We start from the raw sequence: 25023 nt of genomic DNA, 5'->3' as shown, positions 1-25023 counted from the left end.
CCAAGATAAATCTGAACAGTATTGTATCTGTCTAGGGCATTATAGTGTTACCATGTCTTCATTTTTGTTTAGCGTTTCTGGAGTAAGTATGTCATTCTTGAGGTAATTTTTTTAGGCATCATGTCCTCCCCCTCCAAAAAAAAAAAAAAAAAACAGACCAAAACTGTGGTAGTTGCCACAGGTCCACCACACTCTTGTTCTGCTTGGTTTATTTCACACCCACTGAGGCTGACTGGAGTAGTTATGGGTAGAAAGAAACTCCAATTCTGTATTCCAGTTACGAACACCTCTGAGGTTCCCGGTGTATTGTCTGAGGTGTGGGTTCTGCGCACCTGTTGGGAGGCTGTGGTGGATTAGGGCACAGGCATTCTGAGTAGATCTCTCTCACTGAGGAGGCCACGTGTTTCCTCTTTATTATTTAACACGTGTTTCCTCTTCTCTCTCCCCACGTTGTAAGTCGAGTCTGGGAGGAAAAGTCAGGATGATGGTGACAGGAGCTGCACCAGTGTCTGCTACGGTGCTGACGTTTCTGCGAGCGGCGCTTGGCTGTCAGGTGAGGTGGGACTTCCCGTCAGACTTTATAATACTGAATCATCTTCTTTATGAAAACTCATTTTTTATTCTCTTTGTATATGTCTTATTTCTCTTTGGAAGGTCATTTATTCCTAGGTTGCTTGGAGAAATAAGTATAAATTTTTTACCCTAGACAAGGGAGCGTGCATTTAGGCTGCGTCCGTGTAGTGTTCTCCAGGGTAAGGTGCACAACCTGCGTTTAGGGTCAGCCGTGAGAGAGAGGGATGGATCACAGGTGAGAAACCAACCTGCAGCGGTGCTGAGAGCATCTTTTCAGGGGCTGGAAGACAGCAGGGACTCGGTGACAGAGCATGTGGAGGGCAGGGCCAGGAGCTGACAAAGCCAGTGGTTCCTGGGCGGTAGTTGGCAACGTGACCTGCAGCATAGGTGTTCTCATTTGCCGTCTGCAGGGGGTTAAGTAGATGAACGTGGACAGTGGCTGGTGTTTGGCACGGGAGTGAAGATATTTGGGTTACACAGGAAAGCATGATTTACTATTGAATGAATTTGCTAAACAGAAAATTTGAAGAGAGATTTCACCACAGTCAGCCATTACTTAGGAGTTAGAAGAACTTCATTACCTTTGCACTTCCCGCTGTGCCCCTTCAGTAATCTCTCTCATCTGTTGGCCCAGTTTTACGAAGGCTACGGACAGACAGAGTGCACTGCCGGCTGCTGCCTGACTGTGCCTGGAGACTGGACAGCAGGTACGATCGGGGAGGTGCTTTATGGGAATCGGGCTATTGGGATTGCATTATCAGAATTATTGGAATTGGATTCCTCACCGATTTGATTTATTGCCTCACTTAAATAAGTGCTACTTTGTCTCAAATTATTAGGCTTTAGGACAGACAGGGGAGCCCTGGTGGCACAGTGGTTAAAGCACTCAGCTGCCAACCAGAGGGTCAGCAGTTCAAACCTGTCAGCGGCTCTATGGAAGAAGGATGTGGCAGTCTGCTTCCATAAAGGTTTACAGTGTTGGAAACCCTATGGGGCAGTTCTACTCTGTCCTATAGGGCCACTGTGAGTCGGAATCGACTCAGTGGCAGTGAATTTGGTTTTGGCGACAACAAGCTTGGAAATCAGGGAGCTATCTGTAAAACGGCTTTTGTGGCAGTGTGGTGAGGTTTACCTTTTATACCAGATTCCGAGTGTTGGGCCCAGCAGATCTTTTCAGTAATTGATTAGACAAATAGTCTAGACAAATAGTCGGTCTAATTATTTGTATTGGGTAGTTTAATTATTTGTAGTTATTGAATTATGTGTATTTAAGACACAAATAGTTATTAAATTTACACTGTGTACTAATGGCTGTGCTGGGTGTTGGGATTACGGATATAAATCAAATACAGACCTTTTCTCCCAAAAGGAAACAGGGAAGGCAAACACAAAAATAATTCATTGAGTACTTGTCATAGATACGGTTCTATGTTAGGTGTTTAAGATGGAGGTTATGTGTGTTTGATCCCAGGGACATCCTGGTGAGGTATAAGATAACTGTGGATTGTTGTTTAAAGAGCATGTAAATAATTCATAAGAATTTATGCAACATTATGCTTTAGAGCCAGGACTCCAGCCTGGGTCTCACTGCAGAACTGTGTTTCCCTCTGTGCCACACTAAGAGTCTACTTTACACTGGGATAGATAAACTTCCCTGATTAATATGGTGTGTTATAAATGTTACCACTATCAGGTAACACAGATTTATGATTCTGCTGGGACTGATGCTAACATTCTGTAAAAATGACATGGGGGCAGTGTCTGACCTCCTCCAGCCCCACAAGGGGGAAGGAGAACCAAGAGCGACAGTGCAGGGCTGACTCTCATGAGGTGGAGGCCAGACAAGCCTCCTCTCTCCGCCATCTTTACTAATTCTGACACCAGCTGTCCCTCCCACAGCACTCTCTACTTCTCTGCTGGGTTCAATAATTCATTGCAGTGACCACAGAGAACTCACAGACAATACTCGTGATTATGGGGTTTATTAGGGAAGTAACAGTTACATTTCAGACTCAGGAACACTCAGGATACAGTTCTTCCATCAGGAAGCCTCTCCCCAGCTGTGCTCACAGGCACACCTCTCCCTGGTGCTAGGCCTCTGCCCAAAGGTACTCAGCTTTCTCTCTTCATGGGCTGGAAAGCCCAACATGCTGTCTCCTGCTGCCGGGTCTCTCCTGCTGCCTCTCCCCCCGCCGCCCTACCTTCCTTCCCTCTCCCTCTCCCTCTCTTCCTCCATCCTTCTCTTTCTCTTTCTCCCCCTTTGGTGGGCCACATTACCTTATCACACAGTCCCGCACAATCACCTGGGTGGGAGTTACAAGACCATGGCTAGAAAGGGCACACAAAAGTGATCAGTAGCACTGCACATTCTGTGAATCTTCTTCATGGTGTTTAATTTTTAACCCCAGGTTCCTGAACAGCTAGATAATTTGGAATAGTAATTGTGATAAGCTGAAATTATTAAAACATAGGAAGAATTATTTGTGAAACTCTTAAAATACATCTACTTTCTGTTAGTGCTGTTTTTGGAAAAGGCAACCCAATCTTAACACTCTTTGACAATAGAGTTAAATTAGTAAAAGCATCATCCTGTCTTCTTCTTGTTAGGTGCCGCTGACTCGGTTCCGACTTACAGCTACCCTGTGTACAACAGAACAAAACACTGCCCGTTCCTGCCCCATCCTCACAATTGTTGTTATGCTTGAGCCCATTGTTGCAGCCACTGTGTCAGTCCATCTCGTTGAGGGTCGTCCTCTTTTTCGCTGACTCTAATTTACCAAGCATCATGTCCTTTTTCAGGGACTGGTCCCTCCTGATAACATGTCCAAAGATTGTGAGAGTAAGTCTCACCATCCTCACTTTTAAGGAGCATTCTGGCTGTTCGTCTTCCAAGACAGATTTGTTTGTTCTTCTGGCAGTCCATGGTATATTCAGTATTCTCCGCCAACACCGTAATTCAAAGGCATCAGTTCTTCTTGTGTCTTCCTTATTCATTGTCCAGCTTTCACGTGCGTATGAGGCAACTGAAAACACCATGTCTTGGGTCGGGCACCAGTGGTGCAGTTAAGGGTTTGGCTGCTAACCAAAAGGTCCGTTCGAATCCACCAGCCACTGCTTGGAAACCCTATGGGGCAGTTCTGCTCTGTCCTATAGGGTCACTATGAGTTGGAATCAGCTTGACGGCAGTGAGTTTTTTGGTCTTGGGTCAGGCATACCTTAGTACTCAAAGTGACATCTTTGCTTTTGAACACTTTAAAGAGGTCTTTTGCAGCAGATTTGCCCAATACAATACATTGTTTGACTTCTTGACTGCTGCTTCCATGGGCATTGATTAAGGATCCAAGTAAAATGAAGTCCTTGACAGCTTCAATATTTTCTCCGTTTATCATGATGTTGTTTATTGGTCCAGTTGTGAGGATTTTTGTTTTCTTTATGTTGAGGTATAATCTGTACTGAAGGCTGTAGTCTTTGATCTTCATCCGTAAGTGCTTCAAGTCCTCTTCACTTTCAGCAAGCAAGGTTGTGTCATCTGCATATCATAGGTGGTTAATGAGTCTTGCTCCGGTCCTGATGCCCCGTTCTTCTTCGTATAGTTCAGCTTCTCGGATCATTTTCTCAGCATACGGATTGAATAGGTACGGTGAAAGGATGCAACCCTGATGCACACCTTTCTTTACGTTAAACCACGCGGTATCCCCTTGTTGTGTTCAAACGGCTGCCTCTTGGTCTATGTACAGGTTCCATCAGTATAATCAAGGTTTGCCAGAGATGCCTGTGTTCTCTCTTCTTATGGAGAATCGGGACAATAAGAAGTCTATGTGAGGGAGGGGTGATTAAAAAGGAGGGACAAACAGCGGGCAGGGGCCATCACCAGGTAAACGTTTTAGAAAGCTTGCTGCTGGGTATTCACAGTAACCCTTAAAATCTACATCCAAATTACTTAAACTTTGAAAAATAATTCAGAAATGTCCTGATGAGACATTTGAGTATTTTAGTCTCTATTCTGGGAATGAAAAAACCAAAAACCAAACCCCTGTCCGTCAAGTCGATTCCGACTCATAGCGACCTTATAGGACGGAGAATAACTGTCCCATAGGGTTTCCAAGGAGCACCTGGTGGATTCAAACTGCTGACCTTCTGGTTAGCAGCTGAGCTCTTAACCCCTATGCCACCAGGGTTTCCGTTCATTTACCAGGGGAGGAATGGCTGTGATCACAGAAACCAAAAGTTTATACCAGCTTTCTTTTATTGTGAGGAGGCTTGTTTGTTATAAAAATAATATGAAGGCTGACTGAAGGATATCATGAGTGATAATTCTTCTATTTAATATACAGGCCATGTTGGTGCCCCAATGCCTTGCAATTTAATAAAACTTGTTGATGTAGAAGAAATGAATTACATGGCTGCCAAGGGCGAGGGTGAGGTGAGTGGAATCACATCAGTCATTCACCCTTAATGCTGTTTCCTCTGATAGCCAGCCATTAGGAATGCAGGGCCATTCTCTAACACAGGGTCATACAAAGCTACTGAGCTCGGTGGTGTTGGTGATCTGGAGTTGAACAGGCTGCATTATGAAGGAACTTTCATGTTTAACACTCAGGGGCACACTGACACCTGCCTTCTCGTCCAGGCATGATAGGGACTTGAGTCCAAGATCATGCCGAGGCTCCAGTGGCCTAAGTCCTCAGGGCACATCTCTAGCCGCTGATTGCCCTGAATACCTGTTGGTGAGCTTCTGGCTACTGATGGTAAGCCTAATTAATTAAAAGTGATTTCAGCCCCTTTGAGACTTTCCAGCATCTTTGAGCCAGGACTTAGGCAAGCATTAGCCTTACAGTTTGACTGCAGTAGAAGTGATTAAGAATGGGAAGTGGGGGCATTGGGGGTGCTTATGAGATACCAGAGGGGTCTGGTAGTTCCCTCTGGATCATGGAATTCAGGGCTTCTAGCTAAAGGTTGGGTTAACCACATACACACAAACACACACACACCAATTTTTTTTTCTTTCAGAGAAGCCCCAGTAAATGCTATTAACAGATCCTCTTTTGTTCTTCAGGTGTGTGTGAAGGGGCCAAATGTGTTTAAGGGCTACTTGAAGGACCCAGCAAAAACAGCAGAAGCTTTGGATAAAGATGGCTGGCTGCACACCGGGGACGTTGGGAAATGGTTACCAGTGAGTTGTTACCTCCTCTGTTCCCAAATAGTTTTGTTCCACTGCAGGGAAGAAGGTGTCCCATTGGCTGTACAGTTGCCCTACGGCACCCTAACTTTTCTCTTTCCCTTTCTGCTTGTTGAGTGGTATAATGTAAACTGTTCTGTTTCTTGCAGTGAACCAGTTTATACTCTTAGAAAACTTGTTTAGGATTTTGCCTTTAACTGTAGCAAATGTGTTTTGTTTTGATGTTTTCTGTTTGAAATCAAAAGAGACTCTGGCTTGTTACAGTATGGAGGCTGTGGCTTGATGTTGATGCATTGGGTAAACAAGGCAGTTTGAAATTATGGTAGCCTTCTTGGGATGTATGGTAAGAATTTGTGAAAAAATGTATTTCTGTCTTTTTTTAAAATTTTTTATTGTGCTTTAGGTGAAAGTTTACAGAGCAAATTAGTTTCTCATTAAACAACTAATGCACATATTGTTTTGTGACATTGGTTGCCAACCCCATGACACGCGAACACTCTCCCCATTTTGACCTTGGGTTCCTCACCATTTCCATATGTCCAGCTTTCCTGTCACCTCCTGCCTTCTCATCCTTGCCCATGGGCTGGTGTGCCCATTTAGTCTCATATACATGGTTGAACTACATGTGTTATTGTTTGTTTTATAGGCCTGTCTAATCTTTGGCTGAAGGGTCAATCTCAGGAGTGACTTCAGTACTGAGTTAAAGGGGTGTCTGGGGGCCATACTCTCGGGCTTTTTCCAGTCTCTGTCATACCAGTAAGTCTGGTCTTTTTTTATGAGTTTGAATTTTGTTCTACATTTTTCTCTTGCTCTGTTGGCACCCTCTGTTGTGATCCCTGTCAGAGCAGTCGGTGGTGGTAGCTGGGCACCACCTAGTTGCTCTGAGCTCAGTCTGGTGGAGGCTATGGTAGTTGTGGTCCATTAGTCCTTTGGACTAATCTTTCTCTTGTGTCTTTGGTTGTCTTCATTCTCCCTTGCTCCAGACGGGGTGGGACCAATAGACGTATCTTAGGTGGCTGCTTACAAGTTTTTAAGACCCCAGGTGCTACTCATCAAAGTAGGATGTAGAACATTTTCTTTATAAACGATGTTATGCCAATTGAGCTAGATGTCCTCCGAGACCATGGGCCCCAGCCCTCAGCCCAGTAACTCGATCCCTCAGGAAGTTTGGATGTGTCTGTGAAGCTTCTGTGACTTTGCCTTGGTCAAGTTGTGCTGACTCCCCCAGAATTGTGTACTGTCTTACCAAATTACCACTTATATATTGTCTAGTTAGTGTTTTTTCCCTCCCCTCCTCTCCCCTCCCTAGTAACCACCAAAGATTGTGTCTTTCTACGTGTAAATCTTTTCATGAGTTTTTATAATAGTGGTCTCACGCAGTATTTGTCCTTTTGTGATTGACTTATTTCACTCAGCATAGTGCTCTCCAAATTCATCCAGGTTGTGAGATGTTTTGCAGATTCATTGTTGTTCTTTATCATTGTGTAGTATTCCATTGTGTGTATGTACCATAGTTTGTTTATCCATTCATATGCTGATGAGCACTTAAGTTGTTTCCATCTTTTTGCTATTGTGAACAACACTGCAGTGAGCATGGGTGTGCGTGTCTATTCGTGTGAGGGCTCTTATTTCTCTAGGATATATTCTTAGAAATGAGATTGCTGGATCATATGGTATTTCTATTTTTAGCTTTTTAAGGAAGCACCATATTGTTTTCCAAAATGGTTGTACCATTTTGCATTCCCATCAGCAGTGCGTAAGAGTTCCAATCTCGCCGCAGCCTCTGCAACATTTGTTATTTTCTGTTTTTTCGATTCGTGCCAGTAATGCCCGGGTGAGGTGGTATCTCATTGTACTTGTGATTTGCATTTCTCTAACGGCCAGGGATCGCATTTCCTCATGTGTCTGTTAGCTGCTTGTAAATGTGTGTCTTAGGTTTGTCATCTCATGAAAAATTGAATGTTTCATGGACTAAACCAACTCCTTTGAATTTAATTTCAGAACCATTTATTGTATAGAAATTCCAAACAGAGTTCAGCAGTAAGAGGCTCATACAAGAAGCCGTATTTGTCCTACTCATAGATTTGACCAGTTCTTTCAGCTGTGGTAACAAGCACTGCTATTTGTAAACTGTTACCATGTTCAATTGCAAGCACTAAAATGGCTATTTTTTATTATTGTGTATGATGATTGTATATGATCAAATTATTGTAGATTTAAGGTGTTTGGTACTCTGGAATTTTTGTGGATGAGAAAAGTGCCCCCCAAATCAATTCAGATTACAGAATACCCAAGCCCTTTAGGAGTAAATGAAGTCCCGCTTTTCAGGTTTAAGTATCAGTTCTAATTCTGGCTCTAATGAACACATAACGTCTCTGGACTTCAGTTTGCTCCTTTATAAGATGGAGAAGTGGTGTGGAGTGAGAGACTCTAGAATCTTTCTAGCAGATGACTTTTGGAGGCGTGATAGTGGTCCAACAGTGGGGATGGATGGAAGTGTGGGGTGGTGTTGGCTACCATTTTGAAAGGGGGTGGTGGTGGATACGACTGGCATTTGGTCGATCTGGTCCAAGGATGCTAATCCTCCAGCAGTTATGTACGGTGGTCCTTTGTGCAAAGACTCACCCTACCCAAAGGACCAGGAGCGCCCTCCCCCACCGCCCCGAGAGACACTGATAGAGGAAACTGAAATCCTGCCTTAGTGTAGTAAACGTTTATTGAACCTTTATTCTGTGCAGCAAACCGTGAGGGGAAGAGTAAGCTATGTCCCTACTCTCAAGGAACTTCACTCATTTGTAGAGCCAGATATGTATGCACCTAATTCAGATACGAGACTAAGGGAATGGGCTAAACTAAAGGTAGCAAGCAGGGCGCCACTGGTTGGCTGACAAGTCAGTGATGCCACTTGGTAAAGTGGAGTGAGCATGGGCTCCATGGTTCCCGCTCTCTCTGTGCTTGGCTGAATGGCCTTGGGCAAGGGACTCAGTCTCTCTAAGCCTTAGTTTTCCTTTCTATAAAATGGGATAATACCTGACACCAGCAAGATGTCACGAGGATTAAATGATAGTGCATGTGAAAACCTTGTACCGCGTGTGATTGATGCCGGGTGGAAGCCTTCCTTGGACCCACTCATAGCCCCCTCCCCTCCGATAAACAGAATGGCACCTTGAAGATTATCGACAGGAAAAAGCACATATTTAAACTGGCACAAGGAGAATACATAGCCCCTGAAAAAATTGAAACGATCTACGTACGAAGTGAACCTGTTGCTCAGGTGTTTGTACACGGAGAAAGCTTGCAGGTATGTGCTTTCTGAGTTGTACGCTTTGTTGCACAGGCATTGCTAATGCCTTGTACTCTAGGAGCTTTAAATAGGATTGAAAGATTGAGACTAGTATGACTTAACTTTCATATCTGACATGCTAGAATGTCATTAATGCATTATTGGTTTTTGCTGCTTGACATTTTTTGTCCAGAAAACGTTTTTCTCTTTAATTTCTATGTTTATATTTTACCTAGACTGGCCTAGTAAACAAAAAATTTCTTTCATAAGGATCGGCACAAAGCTGGTACCTATGAGGTGGAGATTAAAGATGTCCCAAATGTCCAACTTTTGCAAGCTTCTGTACCACTCCATCATCTCTAACATTAACTACTCCCTCTCCCCTCAGTACTCTTCCCTCCCGTCTTTGGGTTCCCTAATTCACCGCAATGTCTCACAGAACTCACGAACCGTATAAAGGGAATAGCTCACGCAGTTTTGGAGGCTGGGAAGTCCCAAATTCGTGAGTCAGGCGTAGGCTTCTCCCTGGCCCTCAGTCTCAGCCCAAAGGCCCTCAGCTTTCTCCCTCCGTGGGCCCGGAAGCCCATTGTCTCCTGCCAGTCTCTCCTTCCTTGGTGGTGGTGGGCTCTTTTCTTTACCACCTCTGGGTGGCTCATTTCAATACCCTTGGTGGGTCACAATTACCCTGTCTCACAATCCCGCCCAGTCACCTGGGTGGGAGTTACAAGACCATGGCTAGAAATGCCATACAAAGCGATCTATCACACCACATCTGGTGTACCCAGAGACATGTGGGGGCGGGAAATATATAATTTTAATTTAATTATGAAGGAAATACTGATATTGTGATTAATAAAAAGTTCAAAAATTTTAAACATACTAAACCCGACTAAATTATTTTAGAGCAGTAGTGGTTGTGAACCAAAATATGCTCCAAGTCAAAATTGTAGACACTACAGTAAAATTTCTATTTGTCAAAATGTTGGGTAGATGGTTGTAAGGAAGAGAAGGCAGAGTGATTCCCTGCAAGTAAATCTTTTTACAAATCTTGAGATTTTAAAATAATATTTTCTAGTCTTATACAAGAATGTACCTACTTTTTTTTTAAGAGTATACCTGTTTTTTGTTTTGTTTTGTTTTTTACCTAGAATCTTACCATGCTTTTGATTTTTTTGTTTGTTTGTTTGTTTTTTGTTATTGTAGAGGAGGAGGTTTTGGAGATTTTTTCCCCCAAGTTTATCTGTATACATTTTCTTTCTCTTTTTTAAAAGCAGTACTCAGATATCTGTCACCTCGTTTGCTTATTTGGCCCTACTTTATAAAGTGTACGTGAAAGTAAATACAAAATAGGCTTTTTGTTAAGTTGTTAGTTTTCAGTGGTTCGTTTGAACATTCACTGTAGGATTCCTGATGCCATCCATACTCTAGAGCCAGGAGTTTTTAACCTGGGCCCAGTGGACTCCTGAGGAGGGTGATACATTCTGAAGAGAGGGTCGGACTTTCATTGGGTCCTCTCAGGGGCCCATGATGCTGGAATAAGTAAGAGCCACTATTTTAGAGCGTTTGAATCAAGCCACGTAATAACTCCCTTGTCTGTGTTAAAGTCATTTCTTATAGCAATTGTGGTACCTGATGTTGAGACATTATGTCCCTGGGCCAAAAAGAGAGGACTTGAAGGATCCTTGGAAGAACTGTGCAGAAATAAGGTAGAGTTCTGAAGTATGCAGTCTACCTTCTTTATCTCAACTTTGCATTAAATGTACCTGTGGATGTCCAGGTACCTCTAACGGGAAATATTTTGTTTTTGTTAACTTCATTAGGATGTCAAAAAAGCTATCCTGGAAGACATGGTGAGACTTGGAAAGGATTCTGGTCTGAAACCATTTGAACAGGTAAGACTTTCATCCAAGTGCATGGATTCCTGTAGAACAAATTTTTGACTTGAAGATTTTTTTACAAATAAATTATACAAGAAGATGAGATGACCCAAGGAAATACATGAGGAATTAGGAATAGAATGTTTTGGCAGAGGAGGGGATTTTTAACCAGGGGTATGAATTCTCTTTTTTTGGAAATCAGGATACAGTCCTGAATTGTATCCTAAGAACAGAATACCTGCCTTTGTGGAGAGTGTTTAAGTGCAGCTTGACCTGAGGTGAGAGATGGGTTGGCTCGCCCATAAGGGTCTTTATACCTTTCGGTGGCTTATGTGCTTTCTAAGGACCTCTGGTGGTGCAGTGGTTAAGCACTCAGCTGTTAACCAAAAGGTCTGTGGTTCGAACCCACCCAGTGGCTCTGCGGGAGAAAAGACCTGGCAGTCTGCTCTGTAAAGATTTCAGCCTAGGAAGCCCGATGGGGCAGTTGTACTCTGTCCTGTAGGGTTGCTGTGAGTCATGATCATCTTGATAGCACACAGCAACAACATATGCTTTCTAGACTCAGATGGCATCTTTCCTCCCTTAACAGCCTTGCTTATTTGCAGATCAAAGGCATTGCCCTACACCTTGAATTATTTTCTGTCGACAATGGCCTGCTGACTCCAACAATGAAGGCTAAAAGACCAGAGTTACGGAATTATTTCAGGTCTCAGATAGAGGAACTTTATTCTACCATCAAGGTCTAATGTGAAGAAGAAAGCTTGGGAAAAAGAAAACCGCACACCTCCACAATCTCTTCTTCTACTGATGGCCTTTGGTTGGTAATTTTGACTACAGCAAACACACGGAAGGAAACGTTAGTGTTGGACTTGTCCACTCGAGGTTCTTGTCATTGGGCTGTTAGAGGAAACGGAACACTGCCTTATGGTCACCTCATGTTGCAGGCCATGTTTATAGTGATAAACAATTTCCAAAGTGAGCCTTAAAAATTGTAAAGGGGAAACTGTAAATGTGCTAAGTTATTTGAGACTTCTTCAGTTAAAAAGGTGGGTGTTAAAACTTCTGTCTCTCTGTTTTGCTAACCAAGGGGTTAGGACTTTGCTGTTTCTGAGATGTCTGCTACTTGCTGCAGATTCTGCAGTTTTCTGCTGCTGTAAAGAGTACAGTGCCCTGGAGGGAAACTGTCCAGGCTGGAGAATGTCAGAGTGGACCAGAGACTTTTTGAATCCCTGCTCACTCCTTCCCATCTCACACACACTCACACGTCCCTTCCCCATCTCATACACACTCACACGTCCCTTCTCATTCCCTTCCCTTCCCATATCACACACAATCACACGCCCCTTCTCATTCCCTTCCCTTCCCATCTCACACACAATCACACTTTCCTTCTCTTCCCCATCTCACGCAGACTCACACGTCCCTTCTGATTCCCTTCCCTTCCTTCCCATCTCACGTGCACTCACACGTCCCTTCTGATGAAGGGTTTTGAAGTGCATGCTGTTCTCTGCAGTCCCCCCTTGTTCTTTTTGGAGTGTAAGACCCACAGGAAACTGAAGGACAGCGCCAGTTCACAGCAGTGCAGATGCTGAGTCTCAGATGGATAGATGCTCACCAGAGCAGATGGATTCTCGCTCATACCCCGTTCTCTAGACCTGGTTCCCTCCCTCCATCCCTTCCCAAGGATAAATGAAAAATCTGCCTTAGACTACAGTGAAGACAAGCATTTCAGGAAGGAGATAATGACCTGGATCAACCATGCCCAACTGTGACGCCTGAGTAACTGTCCACTTCATCTTCACTGCAGTAGTCACTCTGTGTTTGTAATGGCCAACAGATTTTTAATGTGGTTTTCATATCAAAAAACGATCATCCTGTGATTAACTTGCTTTTTTCCCCCCAAGAATAAACTCTCAGGCAAAGCATGTCTTTAAAAATAATATTAAGGGAGTAGATTTTCTTGGGTATTTGTTGAAATGGACAGTAATACGCAAATGTTCTTGTATGATAATGCTACCTGATTTCTATGAAATGTATTTTACAAGCCAAAATTCTAGGATGTTGAAATTTGGAAAAATAATTTCCTGGGATTAACTTCTCAAGGGACTTTTTTAAAAGTTAATTTGGGAAATTAGCAGCCTTTCATTTTACTGCAGGCTTTTGCCACGTTTGACTAAGTTGTCATTTATACATTTAAAGCAGTTGTTCTTGGATATGAGAGAGTACATATATTAATCAAGCACAACAGGGTTTGCACTAAAGAATTGTCATTGTAATAACACTAGCCTAACTTCATATGTTTATTGTTAATTGCATAAAAAGTCAATAATTTGTCACATTGGGGTTTTGAATGTTTGCTTTACGTGTTGGCTATTTCTATGTTTTATAAACCAAAACAGAATTTCCAAAAACAATGAAGGAAACCAAAATAAATATTACTGCATTTCAAGTGAGTGAAGCATCCCTTTTAATGTTGTTTTTAATGTTCAGGCAGCCTCTGCTGTACATGAGAAAAGACCAAGAAGGGCCCTCAGCCCCAGCTGCCTTCCAGGAGCTTCCTTCCCTGCCCAGGTCTCCTGCCTCTAAATCAGTAGTTCTCTGACACTTCACAGCCTCTGATCATGCCGTCTCCAGCAAAAATCCTAATGTGTTGTGGATAAGAACATCATGATGTGAATAATGTGGATATTCTTGAAAATGCAAGCTCTTTGCTGGAAGGCTACATTCCTCAGAAGATACTGGCTATAGCTGGTGGTTCTGTAGTAGGTTTAATTCTGCTGTAGTTTACGAAGTCCGTTACTATAGAACTATTTGAGAAGATGTCTGATTTATAGCAGCAAACTTTTTCTTTTCCTCTACCCTTACGCTCTGTTTTTATCATTCAGAAAATTTTATTTCCCGTGGGTATTCATTAATCCATCCTCAATTTCTTACACAGCCTGTTGTGGTTAAAGCAGCCTTCCTCCCTCCCTCCCTTAGATTTTATGTTTGGCATGGTGATGTCTGCTTTTCTACTCTGATGCTGAAGCCCTGGGCACCTCTAATAGAGCTCATAACCCATTCTGCCTTCTTATTGTAGTTATTAAGATCCTTATCTTGTCTTACCTTCCTCCTCCTCTCTTTCCCTAACTGAAGTGTAAGCTCCTTGAGGGTAGGCATTAGTTTTCTTTTCTCTCCCTCAGCACCATGCACAGGGCTAGAAACTAGCAACTGTTCACTAAATAAACCATTTCAGAATAAATACTCGAACTTTTGAACAAAGCTCCTCCTGTAACGAGGTTGACAGTAAGCACTGTTTTTACTCTTGACTTGCATGGTGCACCTTGTGGGGCAGGCGCCTGCTCAGCAGGACTGGATGTGCCATGCCGCTCGGTTGCACAGATCAAAACTGGCCTCAGCAGCCCAGTGGTCTCTGCACAAACTCTTCTCTGCAGTCAAAACGAAAGAAGAAATATGGTTGACTCTAGGGTGGCTGTCTGACTGTTGGGCAGTCCTTTGTCCCATCCAGGCACCTGCACAGTCAGCTGTTTTCAGTAAACACCACAGGGACGCCTGCCTGAGGTAGGAGGCTGACGGGAGCACGAAGCACGAAGCCAGCATTGGCAGCCTGGCTGCCTGCAGGGCTCATCTCAGCCCCACTTTCCAGGCACCAGCCGTGACACACCCTCATTCTATATCCGAACTTGGAAAAGCAGCTTGTTTTTAAGTATATTTGGTAGTTAAATATTTTTGCCCACCCCCTTTTAGAGTACTTGGAATAATAACTAAAATGCACATGAGTGTTGCTGTAGGCCAGGTGCTGTTCTAAGCATTTTACCTAGATTGACCTATTTTATGGTCACAACCCTTTGACTCCAAATATGGCTATTTTCCCCATTTTACAAATGAGTATTTGGTCAATGTCACATGCCTGGACAGAATTGAAGCCAAGATCCAGAGACTGAACCTCCAGCCTCACGCTGTGTATTGCTGTTCCTTCTTGTCTACATTTGGCAAGTTCTGTCAAACGTGCCATTGGACTGCTTTTTTGGGCCAGCAGTTCTGCTTCTAAGCTTCAGTACTAGTATGTTTTTGATTCCTGTCTAAGGACTCTTGGTCATAATGGAGGCTAATACCACTTCGCAGAGTTTTTTTTCTGGTTGTCTTCATGTTTGATAGCTTACTAAAAATAAAATGTGGTTTCTCTGTTGCTTAGTAATTCCAAATCTATCAAGGATCAAAATCTTGGAAGAAATAACCATTCTTTGTTAGAAAGAAAATATGAGTAAAATTGGGTTAACAGATGCTTTACAGTTTCATGAGATCCCTCAGAATTTCTAGGAATCACCAACTCTGGATGTAATGATATCCGTTGCCATCCAGTTGATTGTGACTCATAGTGATCCTATAAGACAGTAGAACTGCCCCATAGGGTTTCCAAGGCTGTAATCTTTATGGAAGCAGACTGCCACATCTCCTGCACAGTGACTGGTGAGTTTGAACTGCCAACCTTTCAGTTAGCGGCCAAGCACTTAAACAATGGGATGTAACAATAGCTACAGGTATTATAGGCTTGCTATGAGCAGCATATGAAGAAGAACACTGCATCAGGAATGGAGGAAGACTCGTTATCAGCCTGTGATTTGCAGATGACACAACCTGGCTTGCTGAAAGCAAAGAGGAGTGGAAGCGTTTATTGATGAAGATCAAAGACTACAGCCTTCAGTACAGATTACACCTCAACATAAAGAAAGCAAAAATCCTCACAACTGGGCCAAAAAGCAAATACCATGGGAAACAGAAAAGATTGAAGTTGTCAAGGATTTCATTTTACTTGGATCCAAAATCAACGCCCATGGAAACGGTGGTCAAGAAATCAAGCAATGTATTTATCTGCTGCAAAAGACCTCTTTAAAGTATTAAAAGGCAAAGATGTCATTTTGAGTATTGTTATGGAATGAATTGTGTCCCCCGAAAATGTTTGTCAACTTGGCTAATCCATGATTCCCAGTATAGTGTGATTGTCCACCATTTTGTCATCTGATGTAATTTTCCTATGTGTTGTAAATCCTACCTCTATGACGTTAATGACGTGAGATTAGCATCAGTTATGTTAATGAGGCAGGACTCAGTCTACAAGATTAGGTTGTGTTTTAAGCCACTCTCTTTTGAGATATAAAAGAGAAGTGAACAGAGACACATGGGGACCTCATATCACCAAGAAACAAGAGCCGGGAGAATAGTGTGACCTTGGGACCCAGGGTGCCTGCATTGAGAAGCTCCTTAACCAGGGGAAGATGGATGACAAGGACCTTCCTCCAGAGCCGACAGAGACGGTCTTCCCCTGGAGCTGATGCCCTGAATTTTGACTTGTAGCCTACTAGACTGAGAGAATAAATTTCTCCTTGGTAAAGCCATCCACTTTTGGTATTTCTGTTATAGCAGTACTAGATAACTAAGATGCGTCATAACAAAGTATCATGACAAATCATGGATAACATTGCGAAGAAAGAGAATTCCAGAACGCTTAATTGTGTGCATAAGGAACCTGTACTTAGACCAAGAAGCAGTCATTCAGATGGAACAAGGGGATACTGTGTGGTTTAAAGTTAAGAAAGGTGTGCATCAGGGTTGTATCCTTTCACCGTACTTACTCATTCTGTATGCTGAGCAAATAATCTAAGAAGCTGGACTATATGCAGAAGAACGGGGCATCAGGATTGGAGGAAGACGTATTAACAACCTGTGATATGCAGATGACACAACCTTGCTTGCTGAAAATGAGGAAGTCTTGAATCACTTACTGATGAAGATCAAAGACTACACCCTTCAGTACGGATTACACTGAACGTAAAAAATCCTCCCAACTGGACCAATAAGCAACATCATGATAAACGGAGAAAACGTTAAAGTTGTCAAGGATTTCATTTTACTTAGATCCACAATCATCGCCCATGGAAGCAGCAGTCAAGAAATCAAATGACGCATTGCATTGGGCAAATCTGCTGCAAAAGACCTCTTTAAAGTGTTGAAAAGCAAGGATGTCACTTTAAGGATTAAGGTGTGCCTGACCCAAGCCATGGTGTTTTAAATTGCCTCCTATTCACGCGAAAGTTGCACAGTGAATAATGAAGACTGAAGAAGAATTGAGTCTTTTGAATTATGGTGTTGGGGAAGAATATTGAATATACCATGGACTGCCAGAAGAACGAACAAATCTGTCTTGGAAGAAATACAGCCATAACGCTCCTTAGAAGCAAGGATGGTGAGACGTCTCACATACGTTGGACATGTTAAATCAGGAGGGACATCATGCTTGGTAAAGTAGAGGCCCAGTGAAAGAGAGGAAGACCCTCAATGAGATGGATTGACACAGTGGCTGTAACAAGGGGGTCAAGGATAACAATTGTAAGGATGGCACAGGACTAGGCACTGTTTCATTCTGTTGTCCATGGGGTTGCTGTGAGTCAGAACCGACTCTACAGCACTTGACGACATGGTGTAATTGATCCCTTTCCCTCTTTTTTTTTTTATTGTGTGCTTTAAGTGAAAGTTTACAATTCAAATTAGTCTCTTATACAAAAATTTATGCACACGTTGTTACGTGACGCTAGTTGCTCTCCCTGTACTGTGACAGCACACTCCTCCTTTCCACCCTGGATTTCCTGTGTGCATTCAACCAGCTCCTGACCCTCTCTGCCTTCTCTTGTCTCCGGACAGGAGCTGCCCGTTTAGTCTCATGTATCTACTTGAGCTAAGAAGCACACTCTTCATGAGTATCATTTTATGTACCGTAGTCCAGTCTAATCTCTGTCTGAAGAGTTTTGCCCTCTGGCATGGTTTTAGTTTTGGGCTGACAGAGAGCCCTGGGGCCATGTCTTCCAGAGTGCCTCCAGTCTTAATCAAACCATTAAGTCTGGTCTTTTAACTAGAATTTGAGTTCTGCACCCCACTTTTCTCCTGCTTCTTCAGGGACTCTGTTGTGTTCCCTGTCATGGTGGTCATTGGTGGTAGCCGCACACCATCTAGTTCTTCAGGTCTCAGGCTGATGAAATCTCTGGTTTATGTGGCCCTTTCTGTCTCTTGGGCTAATACTTGTGTCTATGGTGTTCTTCATTCTCCTTTACTCCAGGTGGGTTGGGACCAATTGCTGCATCTTAGATGGCCGTTCGCTAGCTTTTAAGACCCCAGACGCCACTCACCAAAGTGGGATGAAGAACATTTTCTTAATAAACTTTGTTATGCCAGTTGATCTAGATGTCCCCTGAAACCATGGTCCCCAGAAGTGTTTGGTTGTATTCAGGAAACTTCTTAGCTTTGGTTTAGTCCAGTTGTGCTGACTTCCCCTGTAGTGTGTGCTGTCCTTCCCTTCACCTAAGATAATTCCTGTCTACTATCTAGTTAGTGAATAACCCTTACCCTCCCTCCCCACCGTTGTAACCATCAAAGAATGTTTTCTTCTGTGTTTAAACCTTTTCTTCAGTTTTTATAAAGTGGTCTTACACAATATTTTTCCTTTTGCGAATAACTAAATTCACTCAGGATAATGCCTTCCAGATTCCTCCATGTTATGTTTCACGGATTCATCATTGTTCTTTATCGTTGCGTAGTATTCCATTATGTGAATCTACCATAATTTGTTTATCCATTGGTCGGTTGATGGGCACCTAGTTTCCATCTTTTTGCTGTTGTGAACAGTGCTGCAATGAACATGTCTCCATCCTTCTTGAAACACTTTCCTCTCTTTGCTTCAGGGACACCAAGTTCTTGGTTTTCCGCCTTCCTCCATGGCAGGTAATTGTCGCTGCTGGCTCCTTCTTTAACTCCTGTTTAAATATCTGAGGGCACCCAGGGTTTGTTTCGGTCCCTCCTTTATATCCTATCCATACATCTACCCCAGATCACCTGGTAAAGTACCATGGCTTTAAACAACTTGTAGATGCTGATGAAGGAGCCCTGGTGGCGCAGTGGTTAAGCCCTCGGCTGCTAACCAAAAGGTCAGTGGTTTGAACCCACCAGTCTGACCGACCGCAGGAGAAAGATGTGGCAGCCTGCTTCCGGAAAGAGTTACAGCCTCGGGAACCCCTATGGGGCAATTCCACTCTGTCCTGTAGGGTCTGTATGAGTCAGAATCGACTTGACAGCAACAGGTTTCAGGTGTTAGATGCTGATGACTTTCCAATCTGTTATCTCCAGCCTGATCTGCCTTCTGGTTTTCAGCCTCTTATCTATCTTCACTTGGTTGCCTAAAAGGCACCACACATGGAACCTGTCCCAATGCAAGCTTCTGGATTCCCTCCCCCAAAACCTATGACCCTCTGAGCGTTCTCGTCACGGTAAGTACAGTTCTATCACATAACCCAGCTGGGCTCACAACCCAGCCCTCCCTTTTCCTGATTCCCCACACGCAGTAGTTCTAGCTACAAATGACTCTCAAATTCACTCACTTCTATCTCCACTGCCACCAACCAGCCATCGTGAACTACATGTCCTTCCCTATTCTTTGAGCCTCTACTCTTACCTATTTGCAGTCATTTCCAGAGCAGCCAGGAGTATTCTTTTAAAAGGATAACTCAGGGGATGTCACTCCTTGCCTGAAAACCCTTCAGTGGTTTCCTCCTGAACCTAAAGTCAAATTCAGCTTCCTTTTGGGCAGTGAGGCCTGAAAATCTGGCTCTCCTTCTCTACCTTCTTTCTATACATTCCTTTGCTTATGATGCTCTAGCCAGGTGGATTCCTTTCAGTTCTTTGTATATATGGAGCTCTTTCTCTCCTTGGACCCTTTGCCGTCACTATGTCTTCTATTTGAAATACTTTCTCCAAACCTTTGCAAGGCTGGCTCCTTCTCATTCTTCAAGGTATCACCCCAACCACTCTCCTCAGAGAACTTCTTTAGCCACTACACTTAGTATAGGCCCTTGTGCCCTCTACCCAAGATATTGTATCAATTATTTTCTTCAAAACGTCATCACAATTCAAAATTGTTCATTTGTTTTCTTGTTTATTCTCTCTCTCCATTAGCAAGTGAGCTTCTCAAAGGCAAGGATCTTGCCTGCTGTGCTGATTGCTGTATCCCCACAGCACGGGACAGTGCCTGGCACCTAGCTGATGGGAAACACATAATTGTGGATTGCTCACCCCCTGACAGGGGTTTTGTGAGAATTAAATAAGAACATAAGAACTCAGCATAGTACGCTGCCCATAAAAAACCTGGTACCATTGAGTTGATACTGATTCATAGATCCCCTATGTGTGACAGAGTAGAACTGCCCCATAGGGTTTTCTTGGCTCTAATCTTTACAGAAGCAGATAACCAGGCCTGCCCTCTGCGGTGCTGCTAGGTGGGTTTGAACCGCCAGTCTTTAGATGAATAGTTGAGTACAAACCATTTGTGCCACCTAGGGACCTTATGCTGCTCATGTTGTTAGGTGCTGTCGATTTGGTTCCTACTCATAGCAGCCCTACTCATAGTGACCCCATATGTACAACAGAACAAAACACTGCCCGGTCCTGTGCCATCCTCAAAATCGTTGCTATGTTTGAGCCCATTGTTGCAGCCACTGCGTCAATCTATCTCATTGAGGGTATTCCTCTTTTTCGCTGACCCTCTACCAAGCATGATGCCCTTCATGGATTGGTCCCTCCCGCTAACATATCCAAAGTACGTGAGACATACACCATACACTGTTGAAAGGTGGAATAAGGTGGTGACAGGGTGGTGACAGAGGAAAGTCCACCAGATTTGGCAATGGAGGCAACCTTGGGAATAACTCTTCTAGCAGAGTAAGGAGAACAGAAAGAAGCCTTTTTGAAGTGGGTTGAGGCATGAACTGGGAAGTCAGGAAGAAGGGTAGACAGCTCTTTGAAATTTTGTTATAAAGAAAGTCAAATGACCCAAGAGACAGAAAGGGCCACATAAACCAGACTTCATCAGCCTGAGACCAGAAGAACTAGATGGTGCCCAGCTACCACCACTGACTGCCTTGACAGGGAACACAACAGAGAGTCCTGGATGGAGCAGGAGAAAGGTGGGGTGCAGAACTCAAATTCTAGTAAGAAGACCAGACTTAATGGTCTGAGTGAGACTGGAGGAACCCCGGAAGGCATGGCCCCTGGATTCTCTATCAGCCCAGAACTGAAACAATTTCTGAGGCCAACTCTTCAGACAGGGATTGGACTGGACTGTGGGACATAAAGTGATACTCATGAGCAGTGTGCCTCTTAACTCAAGTAGATACAAGAGACTGAATGGACAGCTTCTGTCCGGAGGTGAGATGGGAGGTGAGATCGTTGAATGGACATGGGGAATCGGGTGGAAAGAAGGAGTGTGCTGTAACAGTATGAGGAGAGCAATTACAGTCACATAACAATGTATATATAAACTTTTCTATGGGAAAAATTAAAAAAAAAAGGCGAATGGATGGTAACTGGAGAAAGATGTGTGGTTGAGAGGTGTGGTTTTGTTTGCAGGTGGTGGTGGTTTTTAAGATGGGAGATACTTAAGGTGGTTTTTAAGATAACCATATGCTGATGAGAACGACCCAATTGGGAGAGAGAAATGGGTGATTCAGGAAGGGAGGCCTGATGGAGACAAGTCCTGAGCAGGTGGGAGAGTTAGAATCCACAGTGGAGAGATTGACCATTGATAGAATATTTCTTCCATTACAACAGGAGGGGAGATGGAGAACGTGCGTTAGATGTAGGTAGATCCGTGGTGATTGGGATGGAAAGATTAGGGAGCTTCTATATGAATGCTTCTATTTTTTCAGTTAAGTGTTATCGCCATAAAGTCCTTGGGTGGTGCAACCAGTGTTCCCTTGACTACTAACCAAGGGTTGGCAGTTTGAACCCACCTGGAGATACAACAGAAGAAAGGCCCAGCGATCTTCCACTAAGATACCAGCCAAGAAAGCCCCATGAGGCAGTGCTACTCTGTAACACATGAGGTCGCCATGAGTTAGAATGGACTCAACGGCAATGGGTTTGATTTTTGTTTTATTATCTCCATGTTATGGGTAAGAAAATTGAGGCTTGGAGAGATGGGCTAACTGGTCCAGGGTCAATCACCTAGTTAGTGTCTGAGCTAGACTTTCTGAAGCCAGGGCCTCTCTGTGCCTGGATCACCTTCTTGCTGGGCCCCCCACCCCCGTGGGACCCCAGTGCCTTGAGCATCCTGAGCATCCAGTCACTGTGTTGAATGAGCAGTCTTAGCCAATCTTCAGTGCAGCCAAACCTTCCAGCACAAATAACTTGTTTGCAGGTTTAAGTTAGTCATGCCACCAAGTGGAGGAGGGTAAATGCCATGGGCTTTTGAATTTCCTTTCCGTGTTTTCATCCGTATTTACAGCCCATTTCTTTTCACAGCAACATAAGCTGCTGTGGCAGAAGAGGAGCTGACCAGTCTCAGCCCACTTGCTGGTGAGCGGGCCCAGGGTCCTGCAGAACAGGAGGACAGAGGGCAGAGAGTCCTGGCAGCACCTTGAGAGGAGAGGGCCACGGGTCAGTTGGACTGGGAAGACCCAGAGCTTCTCTCCCCAGTCCTCAGTGAGGAGAGTTCTATCAGCCTTCAGCCCCCTCCTCATTTAATGTGGAAAGTGACAGGGGTGGCGAGTCAGGCTGGAGGGGACTCTCCTAAGGTTCCCAGCACAGAGGTGACCTTCCATCTCTTATCAGCAAAGCATTGTTGGCACCAATGCTGAGAAACCTGGCCTCCAGTTTGGCCTGGCGCCTGCAGAATGTGAACTCCACGAAGGTGAGGCCCCCTGGGCTGTCCTTACCCCACTGTGTCAGAGTACATGCCCAATGGAATGTTCATATTAAATCCACTGCTTCACTCAGCACGAGTAATTAGGAAATTGCCCCACCTTACTTACGAACCTTGTATTGAGCATTAAAAAAGTCCAGATTTTTCCTCTGGACCTGTAACTCCTCTGTACTGTTGACTTGCTCAAACGGTAGAGGTCTTGGTGGCTGAATTTTGCTTCTAAGCAGTGTTCTTCAGGCTCAGAGTGGTCCTGTTGGAAGCAGAATTTTCTCACAAATGTATTTTGCATGTATGTTGTTAGCCACACTCTTCTGCTGAGATTTTTAAGGAGGATGATTTTGACTGTCAAATTTGGCTGGCAGAAGTTGTCCTTGTCAATTCTAAGGCTGCTAGATTTTCCCCCAAGAACTATGGACAGGCTTGCTGCATTGCATGTGGCTTGTTCCCTGCTGCCTTGGTAGTCAGGAACTGGGTACTGAACAGGACATACGTGAAGCATGCATGGAAACCAGTTGGAGCACATTCTATGTTAGGCAACGTGTGCAGACACAGAGTGACTCATTTGTGAGTCTGTTGCTTTCCCACACCCACGGATACTGCCTTCCCCCCACCCTGTTGACACCTGACAGCTCCTCAGCTCCACCCGCTCTGAATTGTCTGTGGACCTGCACTGGGGAGAAATCCCAAGACTGACTCATAAGTGCCCAGAGGCACCACACTCCCCCTGTAAGCCTGCTGCCCAGAGGCACTCAACTGTCTCCCTCCATGGGTCCACACACCCAATGCACCGTTTCCTGCCGGTTCTGCTGCTGGTTCTCACAGTCTTGCGATGTCTGTGGTCTTACAGCTCTCTGTCTCCTGGGTCTAGGAGGTTATCAGTGCAGGGTTCCCAGGTCCAAAGAATGGCTCTCCTTTCTTGGTAGTGGTGAGGTCCCCTGTCTCTGCTTGCTTCTGTCTCCTTTTATCCCTTGTAAAATAAAAGGTGTGACTCAAGTAAATGTGTGACTTGAGTCACACCCTTTTGTAAGGTGGTGACTCAAGATACACCCCACCCTAATCTGCCTCATTAAAATAGAAGTTAAGATTTACAGATTTACACCACATCACAACATGGAGGATAATTACATCAGATCACAAAACAGAAGACAGCCACACAATACTGGAGATCATAGCCTAGCCAAGTTGACACATATTTAGGGGGAAAATACTTCAAGCCATAACAGGCTTAGGGTTAGATCTAGGATTAGGGTTAGATCTATAATTAGGGTTAGGGTTAGATCTAGGGTTAAGGTTAGGGTTGGGGTTAGACCTAGGGTTAGGGTTAAGGTTAGATCGAGGTTTACAGTTAGGGTTAGATCTAGGGTCAGGGTTAGCATTATAGTAAGATAAAGGGCTATTGTTAGGTTGAGGATGATATTTAGCGATAGGGTTAGGATTAGGGGTAGAGTTTAGGATTAGAGTTAGGGTAAGGCTTAGGGTTACAACTAGGGTTAGTGTTATGGTTAAGTTTAAGGTTATATCCAGAGTTCATATGAATAGGGTTTGGGTTCAAGAGAGAGTTAGGGTTTACTATAGCTTTAAGGTTAACGTTAGTGATAGGGTGAAGTTTAGGATCAGTTTTACATCGAGGTTTAGGGTCCGGGTTATGGTTAAATTTAGGATTAGGGCTTGTGTTGTGTTAGGGTTATATCTAGGGTTAAGTTTAGGATTAGCTTTAGGGTTAAGGTTAGATCTAGTGTTAGGTTTAGGGCTTGTGTGAGTGTTGTATCTAGTGTTAAGTTTAGGATTAGTTTTAGGGTTATAGCTAAGGTTTTATCTAGGTTTAGATTTAAGGGAAGTGTTCGTCTTGGCCTTGGGTTTAGAGTTCGATCTAGGGTTAGAAGTAGGTTTACATCTAGTATTAGGGTTAGGGATAAGATTAGGATTAAAGAAAGGGTTAGGGTTTGATCAAAGTGTCAAATTAGTGTTAGGTTGAGGGTTAGGGTTAGATCTAAGTAAGGTTTAAGTTTAGATTTAAGGTTATGATTATAGTTATGGATAGAGTTACGATTATGGTTTAGGGTTAGATCTAAGGTTAGTGTTAAAATTATGCTTAATGTTAGGTTTATGTTTTCTTCAATTTTGAAAAATCCTGAGCGTGTTCTTTCCATTGGTTTTCTAACTCCAAGTCTTTGCACATTTCATTATAATACTTTGCTTTGTCTTCTCGAGCCCCCCCTTGTAATCTTCTGTTCAGCTCTTTTACTTCATCATTTCTTTCTTTCACTTTAGCTTATCTATGTTCAAGAGCAAGTTTCAGAGTCTCTTCTAACATCCATTTTGGTCTTCTCTTTCCTGTCTTTTTGATAACCTCTTGCTTTTTTTATGT

At 43.6% G+C, this 25023-nt stretch overlaps 1 protein-coding gene across 3 annotated transcripts in view; it reads left to right on the top strand.

Moving 5' to 3' along the window:
- The window catches only part of ACSL1 (acyl-CoA synthetase long chain family member 1), a 43985-nt gene extending 30619 nt beyond the window's left edge, over nucleotides 1–13366 (top strand). For all 3 annotated transcript variants that reach the window (XM_004382758.3, XM_023737202.1, XM_023737203.1), the window contains 8 exons: nucleotides 458–553; nucleotides 1208–1280; nucleotides 4908–4996; nucleotides 5630–5746; nucleotides 8910–9053; nucleotides 10640–10741; nucleotides 10856–10927; nucleotides 11518–13366. In XM_004382758.3, coding sequence (XP_004382815.1) covers nucleotides 458–553; nucleotides 1208–1280; nucleotides 4908–4996; nucleotides 5630–5746; nucleotides 8910–9053; nucleotides 10640–10741; nucleotides 10856–10927; nucleotides 11518–11658 — 834 coding nt within the window. In that variant the 3' untranslated portion in view covers nucleotides 11659–13366. The remainder of the gene's footprint in view (nucleotides 1–457; nucleotides 554–1207; nucleotides 1281–4907; nucleotides 4997–5629; nucleotides 5747–8909; nucleotides 9054–10639; nucleotides 10742–10855; nucleotides 10928–11517) is intronic.
- The last annotated feature ends 11657 nt before the right edge of the window (nucleotides 13367–25023 follow it).

The sequence above is a fragment of the Trichechus manatus genome, unplaced genomic scaffold (assembly GCF_000243295.1).
Source record: "Trichechus manatus latirostris isolate Lorelei unplaced genomic scaffold, TriManLat1.0 scaffold00099, whole genome shotgun sequence".
Lineage (NCBI taxonomy): Eukaryota > Metazoa > Chordata > Mammalia > Sirenia > Trichechidae > Trichechus > Trichechus manatus.
This window is presented reverse-complemented; position numbering and strand designations above follow the sequence as displayed.